The 10,558-nt window shown below is 42.5% G+C and overlaps 1 protein-coding gene across 1 annotated transcript in view; it reads right to left on the reverse strand.

The window, feature by feature from the left end:
• The window catches only part of LOC103397098 (BDNF/NT-3 growth factors receptor-like), a 174,403-nt gene that overhangs the window by 131,967 nt on the left and 31,878 nt on the right, over positions 1-10,558 (reverse strand). The window contains 1 exon segment of the mRNA XM_025052777.1: positions 2,640-2,773. Coding sequence (XP_024908545.1) covers positions 2,640-2,773 — 134 coding nt within the window.

Genomic DNA, 10,558 nt, shown 5'->3' on the forward strand with positions numbered 1-10,558 from the left:
GAAAGATTAGTTCACAGCGAAAGATTAGTTCACAGAGAATGATTCGTTCACGGCGAAAGATTAGTTCACAGCGAAAGATTAGTTCACAGAGAATGATTCGTTCATAGTGAAAGATTAGTTCACAGTGAAAGATTCGTTCACAGCGAAAGATTAGTTCACGGCGAAAGATTAGTTCACAGAGAGTGATTCGTTTGCAATGAAAGATTAGTTCACAGTGAAAGATTAGTTCGCAGAGAGTGATTTGTGAGTGATTCGTGAGTTCAATATGAACAAATATTTAATATGACTTGGTAGTCACGAGTCACGAATATTTCATATGACGAGTCATCACGAGTCATATGAACATCACTCGCGAACGACACATCACTACTACTCGGTATTGTTGTTTTCACGCTGTTCCGTGCGGAAGTGCGGATGTTGTTTTGCAGAGACAGTGTGTTTTTCCTGTATCGATAAAAAAGGAGAAATAAAAATAGTTTTTGACCACGAAAAAATCGACAGCCATGCGTCTGAGTCGTCCTATATCCCACCATACATCGACAATACAAAAACACAACACGGCGTCTCCGGGTGTTTGGAGGCACGACGCGACGTTGTTGGATTTGAGTTATACAACCATCCTGTAATAATTGTTGTTGAGCATCTTCTAATTGTGATAACAGAGTTAAAGTTTAACTGTTAAAGGTCATTGTTGGCTCCCAGTGTGCTTCAGTTGTGTGCCATCATGTGTGATGCGCTGTGTGGTTTGGCTTTATAAATTCGGTTCGAGCTCAGTAAGCGCAACCAAAAGTAATACATAAGGCGCACCGGGTTATAAGGCGCACTGTCGATTTGGGAGAAAATTACAGGTTTTTAAGTGCGCCTTATAGTGCGGAAAATACGGTAATAAATCATTATCGTAATCATAATTAGTAACAGATAACCTCTGGTTAAGTACTGTACAATGACATTTAACTCTGTTATCACAATTAGAAGATGCTCAACAACAATTATTACAGTATAGTTGTATAACCCAAATCTGTGCAATGTTGAGTAGTGCCTCCCAACACCCGGAGACTCGTTGTGTTTTTGTATTGTCGATGTATGGTGGGATATAGGATGATTCAGACACATGGCTGTCAATGTTTTCCTGGTCAAAAACTCTTTTTATTTCTCCTTTTTTATTGATACAGGAAAAACACAAACTCTTTCTGCAAAACAACATCCGCACTTCCGCACGGAACAGTGTCAAAACAACAACACGGTGACCGTCTAAAACAAAAATAGTGACAACCGCCTAACTCTGGAGGGGCGAACAACAACAACAGCATCCTCCAGTGTCCAACTTAGGTCACTACCCTTTTCCACAAATCTCAGTCCCTATTGATCTGCCACTCCATGCGCGCCCATCTCACCGATATTGTCAAAACCCAGGTGAAGCAAACTAATTCGGGGCTTGCCATCATTCCGGGTCGATTAACCCCAGAATTCCAACCACTAAGTATTGGTGTTAACATGGTGTTTAAAGTTAAATTGCGAGCTGCATGGCAGCATTGGATGACAAAAGGCGAACACATTCACCAAGACAGGGAGGCAACGCTGGGCAAGTTACGCCACTATCTGCCAATGGATTGTGGATGTCTGGGCTAAGTATCAGTCTCAAATGTTGTTCGAGCTTTCACAAAGGCCGGAATCATCACTGAACAACTAATTAACAGCAACGAGACTGACTCGGATATTGGTGAGCGGGATCCGGACATGCTTGATTGTTCCGCTTAATTGTTTCGCTGACTGTTTTGTTTCGCTTAATGCGCCTTATAACCCGGTGCGCCTTATGTATGAAAATATTCCCGTTCATTGATATTGTGCCTTATAGTCCGAAAAATACAGTATGTGTTTTACTGCCCCACAAAAACAAAAGGAAAAAAAATATTTAATTGATTTTAGTAAGAAAATAAATACTTTTTGGTAACTTACACAAAAGATTGAGGTTTAAGTAATTTACCAAATTTGGACTTTTTTTTTTAATATGGGGACTTGTTTTGATTCTACTCAGTAGTACCAAGTTTACAAGACCTTATATTTGCCAGCAAACACATTGTTTGTTTTTTGTTTGTTTTTAATTTCTTATGTGTCACATTCCCCATCTGTTTACACTGTACGCTGTCCCTAGGTTAGGGTCTCTACTGCCTGCCAAACTAGTCCTGCTTCCAGTTCTGCAGTGCTTCAGCCATCCATCCTCTACTGGACCAGTCTCAAGACTCGTACCATCTGATCTTTCATCACTTTTTAATTATGCTATTTTTCACAATCCTCAGCTGTTTATGATCTGTGCCCAAGTCCATTTTAAACACTGTGACAATAAATAACACTAAAAAAAGTAGGACTTAATGAAGAACTAAGATTAAGAAGGTGTGCCTAATAAATTGCCGGTTTGTTGTTTATGATAATAATTCAATAAATGTGTAAAAAGTGGAACCAGTGAGTGGGTGTAGGTATAAGCTAAACTGATTACGTCATGCCTTACTGCACAAACTAACTTGAGTATGGGTGAAATAGTAGTTGAATGTTTCTACAGGGGAAACTATTTGGGGACCAAAAACTGCTAAGGACAGCAGGTCTAAACTGCTGCTGTTTGGATTTAGGGGAAAACAACTTACCACATAGTTGGTGAATAATGACATGTCCCATATCAGTTCAGGTGAGGGCACTCCGGCTGTGGTACAGGTCAGCTGCACATTGTCTCCCTCCATTATCGTCACTTTAGGTGGGCTAAGTGTTGCCGTGGGTACCTCTTCAAACAACCAGAGGGAGGACAGAGAAGGAGGAGGATTTAATGATGGATTGAAAAGGGTTAAGGTCAGGAAACTTAAGATTCACCACCAACTCTTGGCTCCTCAGTTAAAACACAGCACACATCAACCTCCACAATAACAGTGGAAGATGAAGGATTTTAAATCATGTTATATGCTTATTGCAACAGCTTTTATTATCTACCTCATATGGCAACATTTATAAGTATAGTCCATCCATTTTCCTCCGCTTATCCGTTACCGGGTCGCGGGGGCAGCAGTCGCCACCCAAATCACACTGGGCCGTACCACCCCCCCTTAACCCTTCCTGCAGGTGGTGAGTCCACTGGAAGGTATTAACCGCCCTAACCGGGATTCGAACTTGCCCAGGAGGTGAACCCTGGGGTTCCACACCAATGACAGAGACATTGCCTCTGGGCCAAAGCGCCACATTTATAAGTATAGTGTGAAAGTTTATTCAGTACGTCCCTTAAGGATTTAGCACCCCAGCAGTGAGATTACGAACACCCCAGCAAAAAAGAAAGGAAGCCAAAAGAAGGTGGTAGTTACCTCCCGGGTGACGGGTGCTCTGGTAGATTCAGGCGAAACAGAAGACAGTGATAGTGATGACAGTGACAGTAAGCGACTACTAGCCAAAGGCGAGGCAGTTTTAGTGGATAATGCTAGGTCGCCCTATACCAGGGAAAACAGTAAAGGGAGTGGGCGGAGTTCTCAAGCATCCACCTTCCCTATACACACCATGCAGTTGAGGCCTCAGAAAACAAAACAGTCAGGAGCGACAGGAAGTCAATATCCCATATTGCGAGGCGAGGAGACCAAGTACAGGCGGGGGTAAGGAAGACTGGACCAGACAGACTGGTGTGAATCCCAGCCAACCTGGCGTCCAGCAGCAGTGGTACCAAAGAGCTGTAGAGGAAGGCTTACCCTCCTCTATTCACAGGCCCTGAACGGCAACCCTGATCTGCCAGGTAGTGAGGCCACTGTGTGGGAAAGGCATAGTGCGTAGATCACCATATGAACACCCACAAAACAGCAGCCGATAATAAAACCTCTGAGATCAAAGAATTGCAGAAGCAGCTATTAAAATTGCAGCTAGGACAGGCTGGGAAGGAGGCTACAGAGCTGCGGAAAGGTAAAAAGGACACATCTGCCGCCCAAATGGTGGCCCAGCCTCAGCCTCTACCCCCACCTCAGCTACCGGTGAACCAAGACCCTTACCCTGTCCCGCCTTGGGCACCGTAGAGGAGTAAACTGGAGGGGACGGGGTGGAAACTTCCAGGACAGACGAGGGGGCTGCTTTCGTTGTGGCGATCCTGAACACTGGGAGAGAGACTGCCCATACTAGCAAGCACCTTCAAATCACCGACAGGGGGCACCATGGTATCAATCTCAAGGCAGCGACAGTCGACAACAAGGTCCCCCACAACAAGGGCAATATCCCTCCATGCCATGGGAGGGGGAAGGGCCCTACTCCGCATGAAGGTCCCCACAGAGATGCCTAGGCGTGGGAACACTGCCAGAGCCCACGCTACAAGTGCAGATCGAAAACCTTGAACTTCCTTTTTTGGCTGATACAGGTGCAACTTATTCCACTCTCAAGTACCTTCCATCCACGACCATGCTATCATCACACACCATTCCACTGGTTGGCTTCTCTGGGGAACCGCGAAATCTGCCCTTCACAAAACCTGTGAACACTGCTCTGGCAGGACATCTGCACAAACATTGCTTTATATACTTTAGCTCGTCCCCTTAACTTAATGGGAAAAGACTTGTTGATTAGGTCGGGAGCCTCCATTTTGTGTTCCACTGAGGGTCTAACAGTAACCTTTCCCAATGGGCAGTTGTTCCAGTGCTCCCAAACCTCTGGGATAAACTGACAATGGTTGATGAAGCCACTTGATCACCAATTGGCATGCGCCGACATCTGCTGGGCACAACTACTACCTGAACCGCCAAGCGGAGGGGGCATACTGCGTCTGTTCCACCAGTGGAAGCCCTGGATCATGCCGCTCCGGGGGGGCATACTGAGTCTGTTCCAACAGTGGAAGCCCTGGATCATGTCCCTCCGGCCCTATGGTCTGCCCTCAGACCCCTTGCATGTTATAGAGAGTAATTGGCTTATAAAAGCTGACCGGTTGTTCGTGGCGGAGGAGGAGGGAGTGGCAGCTGACGTTCAGTTGACTCCAGAACAGTCAGAGTGGTTCAGAATGCAGGCAGAGAGCGTGCCCCATGTGTCACTAGCCATCCATCCTAAATGTCAGGCAAAAGAACTGGGCCCAATGGTCAAGAGGTGTAAGGCAGGCACAGACTGGCAGGACACGCAATTACCACATGTCCAGTTCTCTCCATCACTAAAAGCGTATCAAATAATGGCCCACACCATAGACAACTCAGTGGTGGAACATGAACAGTTGGAGAGGTGGCATGGTAGAGAAATGACCAATCATGACCAAGCTCAGGAAATGCTAGACACGCTCCCACCCTCCTTGTGGTCTACTTCACCTACGAATGTAAGCTTCTGCACCTCTTGCACTCTAGTCTCATTCACGGTAGCAACACCTAAACCAATCTGGTTGCCCTTGTATCCACACAAACCACCTGCAGAAGCGGGTATTGCCGACACCATAACAGGTTTACCCCAAAAGGGGGTGTTAGAACCCTCGCAGAGTGCATGGAACACGCCCATCCTCCCTGTGCAAAAACACGGAACTACAAAGTATAGGATGGCACACGATTTACGATCCATCAATGCCGTAGTTACTACCGCCGTATTGATTTGGCTAACGCATTTCTTTGCATCTCCCTGCATCTCAGTTGCAGAGACATCTTTTCATTTACTTACAGGGGCCGTCAGCTGAGATACACCCGTTTGCCCCAAGGTTTCAGTCTGTCTCCAGGACTGTTTAATCACGTGTTGAAACAAATGCTCACAGGATGCCCCCTACCCCCGGACACTACTGTAGTCCAATATGTCGACGACATCCTTATTGCAGCAACTTCTGTGAAAGACTGCTTACGGGCAACACATGCAGTGCTACATCACCCCAAACCCCAAGTTGTGTCCCCAGCACACAAAGACAATATCCTACATCACCCCAAACCCCAAGCTGTCAAAGACATGTAATCATTCTTAGGTATAGCCAACATTACATCCCAGGCTACATATCCTTGACCGTGCCCCTCCGAAAATTGGTTAATGATCAAGAGATGCGAAATCTCACCGCTCCACTAGCATGGACCGAGCCCGCAGAGAGAGCCTTTATTGACCTTAAAGCGTCTCTGGCTCGAGCAATAGAACTGCCGTTACCAGACTACTCTGCACCATTTCATTTGGATGTTTCTGAAACAGAAGAGGTGGTGAATGGAGTTCTGTTTCAGAAAAAAGGGGGTAAGAGACAGGTATTGATGTATTTAAGCTTTAATCTAGATGTGATGGAAAAACGACAGCCAGAGTGCACCAGACACGCTGCCAGAGTGGCCAAAATGGTCCAGAAAACACATCTAGTAATGGGTCACAGTAACAGTGCTAACAACACATAGTGTAGTAGCCTACGTCACCTCCCAAGCGTTCACCATGACATCACTCAGACAGAGGAGAATGAGTAAGATTTTGGAGGTAGGTAACCTTACGTTTACACATTAAGGAATTAACATGGCGGATCAGATGGGGGGAGGAGAACCACACACATGTCAGGCAAAGGTGAAAGTTGAGATCAAAGCTCGATCCGACTTACAAACAGAACCAATCCCTCAAGCCGAGGATTTATTTACAGACGGTTGTTGCTTCAGAAAACCCAACAATGAACTACAGGCAGGATATGCAGTGGTAAGAAGGGATGGAAAAGACTTTGAAGTGATCTGTCAGGAGAAGGTTACAGGCAGCCAGTCAGCGCAAAGAGCAGAGGTTCTAGCTATGATAGCAGCGCTAACATGGAGTGAAGGTAAACGAGTTAACATTTATACAGATTCGGCTTATGTGGTAGGAGCGGCTATCATAGAACTTCCGCAATGAAAAAGAGCAGGGTTTCTGACAGCAGATGAGAAACCCATCAAATGTGAGAAAGAGATGAAGAAGCTGTTAGAAGCTCTGCAAAAACCACAGGCAGTGGCCATCATTAAGTGTAGAGGCCACAGCGGGTGCATGCTGATGGTTTACATAACAGGATGGTGTATGGTACGGATGGCACTGACTGTTACGCTTGGAGACAGAGACAGGTCACAGAACCGGCCTGAACCAGTTTCTCTGCCCATATAATGAGAAAAACAGAACATCAAAAAGGAAAAGAATCTAAAGTGTATTTCTTTGAACCTGAGTTACTGAGCAGAATAGCTCAGCACATGTACATGTTTTCTATTGGTGGAGAATCTTTGTTTGAAGCAGCCTTTGCCAATCAGCGCTCAGAAGTTGCGCGTGAACAGCACATGGCTGTAAAGGGTTAAGGTGCTGACCATTGATGTGTATGTAGAAAAAACTGTATTTAAGCGTTGAGCACTGAGGAGCTCCTCAGTACAGTTCTGAATGTAACCATTGTTCTGCACTCCTTGCTTGCAAGTAAAACTTTTAAAACTTGAGATCTCGTATTTGATTCTTTATTTGATCAGATCTTTATTTAATCTTTATTTGAATTCTTTGTGTTAGGGAAATGGGGTATGAACTAACAGCATTTTTTACAGTCCTATCTAACAGAGAAAGTTTCCTGACATTTGTTAAAGACCAGGCCAGATTATTTCTTAAAAAATAATTCTGTTAATCTTTTTAATTCATTAAAAGTACATTCAGACATAAATGCTAATAGTAGCCAAAATCTTTTTTATTATTTTTTCACAGAATTTTTGTGATTTATTTGATGTAAATTGTCAGATTTTCTAATGTCATGGAGTGAGTCATTAGTGCACTCAAGTCAGTCTCCCTGTCTGAGTCCAGTTTGACCACATCATCTGCCACTGTATGCTCTGTCAAGAACATTTTTTGATTATGATTATTTCTAAGGGCGGGTCTGTTCCTTGTTCTATGATTGCTCCCTTGATGTGCAACTCCTCGGAGGGGAGCCTCTGTGATCTACACGCTCCTTTGTATTTGATCTCTCTCTGCAGTCACAGTCATTTGGCATAATTTTAGTGTCATTTTGTGGCTCTTGTCAGTTCTTTGCACATGCTTTTGAAATGTTTTTTGGCTGTTTTGACCATCTTTGTAGTGCTTCTCTGCTCCTTTGTAGTCAATTGATTGATGTTTTGACAATGAAAACCTGAGAGAAAAAAGTGAGAAGCTGCTCTGACAGCATCTGGGTTAAGGTGTCACACTGGATTTGCAGTGAAAGAACACCACTGGCTTTATTCCACCTCCCACATTGGTCAGAGTAGAGAGAAGGTGTCAGGAAACCAAATGTGTCACTACGGTTTTACTTCATTCATCGAGCCGTTTAGTGCTATAATAGTATGACATTTAAGTGGAGACTGAATGATTCATGAGCGCCGCATTTACCATTTCTAGTCTCTATATATGAGATATTGTTGTTTTGCATTTAAAAAGCATGGCAAATTTTACTAAAATAAAGCAAAGTTTGTTTTCTGTCATATGGACACAATGCTACTTTTATTATAAGTTATAAGCTGTTATATTATAAGTCATAAGCTGTTATATTATACAGCTTATAATTTATAATATAACACCTTAGGATGACATAACTTAGTATTAAATGCTGTTGAATACTTTCTACCTGGTAAGAATCGTTTTGAGCCATTTTTATGAAATTTAAAGTTGACCTTTGTATACATTTTAAATAAAATCTTTGGAGATACTGTCTTAATTATTTTACACTAGATATTAAGAAGTACTGGAAGTACTACAGCATAAAATTAAAGTCAAATCAATAGTGCAAAGAGATTCCTAACTTCAAACACTGTGTACAAGATATGAATAATTTGAAACTTTCTTCAAATATTTAAATTTTACCAAAGGGCCGTGACACAAAGAATGTAATTTATTTATTAGGCAGTCCAACTTTTAAATTAACTTTCTATTAAATCAGGGGTATCAAACTAATTTTGGTTCAGGGTCCCATACAACCTGATTCAAGCGGGCCTACCAGTACCATCAGTACAAACATAATAACCTGTAAAACAAAAAGTATTTTTCCCCTTCGTTTTTATGCAAGAAATTACATTCGATAAATCTTCATATGTAATTAAATATAATATTACAAAACATTTCCTGAACATGAAGTGTTTCTGTATTTTTTTTATTTTAAAAATTCATCAAACGGGTCTGATTGAAACTCCAAGCTCCAAGGCTCTGGGGCTGTATGTTTGACACCCATGTATTAAATAGATAATAAATAAATATAAAAAGCTCTTGTTTGTTTGGATGTTTTCTTGTTATGTAACTTAATTCCCAAGTGGAAAATTTAAAATAAATTACTTGAACAAAGTGTTTGTTGTTTGAACCTTTATAATGGTTAAGACCTTGTGTTGGCAGCAAAAGTCAAAATTGAATGCAATATGTTAATCTAGAAGTTTGACTCTCTAGTTTTTAGTTGGTGCCTATTTCCAGTTTGCTTCGTCCCGCCCATAACGACCAACCGCCAAGTTTGAAGAATGACAGATAATTCGGAGTAGCGCTAGTGTCCACAGCCACAAAGGACATTGTCAACCACACGCTGTTTGAGGTAAGTGTCCCAGAGAACGCATGTGAATGTTATCTTAATTAATTTTCGAGTAGACAGCCTTGAAGCTAACGTTAGCATTCCTCTGATAAATGATCACATAAGCTATTAGCGGTTTTAGCAGATAGCTATCGTTTTGTATGGTTTTGTGACTAAGTGACTGATTGCAGCCAGGTCATTTTATTTTACAGCTTAAGTATTAATTGTTAGCGCGCACTTTCCTTCAAAGCCTTTTGTAACATGGCCAGAAGTTAGTCATAATTTAGTTGCTCTCTGATGATGTATGTTCATCAAAGTTGTTATCCGTGATTTGAATGCGCTCAAACTGCTGTATGCTGCTCTGTGTAATGTCCCACTCATCCTGCATGAGTGTTTCCTGTTAAACTTTAAATACTAAAGCACTGAAAGCCGAAACTAACCTGTGTAAAGGACCAGTTTGTGATATATTTGTAATTTAATTTTAGGAATTAGGAATTACTGTCCTATTTCCATGGAGATGGTAAGGACAAATAACATTTTTTCCAATCTATAAAACTAGATTTGAGCTTGCAATTAAAGCCTGTGCAGATGGACATACTTCTTTCCTGTCCCAGCTGAGATGCACTGGCTGTCATTACCACCAGAGGTGCAGCAAGTCTATGATGACTGTATACTGTAGATAAATGGCATTTTTTGTACATGTTCATTTGTGAGCTTTTATTAGCTTTGGACAGAGCCAGACTGACTTGTTTCCCATATGTGTGTGTGAGCTGCTTATATTGATGTCATGCCTGTAAAAAAGGAGACTTCAACCTGGAGAGGGTAAGACCATATTTATTTTTCTGTGAAACTCTAGTATATAACTGCATGAATCTATTTTGGAAAGAAGTGTTATCACGATCTGTGATTGACATGTTTAATGTTTTAATTTGAGCAAATCTTACTTTTAAGAATATAATGTTGATAGGACCCCTCCTTGAACCGCAACCTTAACATGGTGGAGGGGTTTGAGTATCCGAATGAACCTAAGAGCTATATTGTCGGGGCTTAATGCCCCTGGTAGGGTCTCCCAAGGCAAAGGTCCCAGGCGACGGATCAGACAAACAGCGGTTAAACCCCCCC

Source organism: Cynoglossus semilaevis, chromosome W, assembly GCF_000523025.1.
Source record: "Cynoglossus semilaevis isolate Cse_v1.0 chromosome W, Cse_v1.0, whole genome shotgun sequence".
NCBI lineage: Eukaryota > Metazoa > Chordata > Actinopteri > Pleuronectiformes > Cynoglossidae > Cynoglossus > Cynoglossus semilaevis.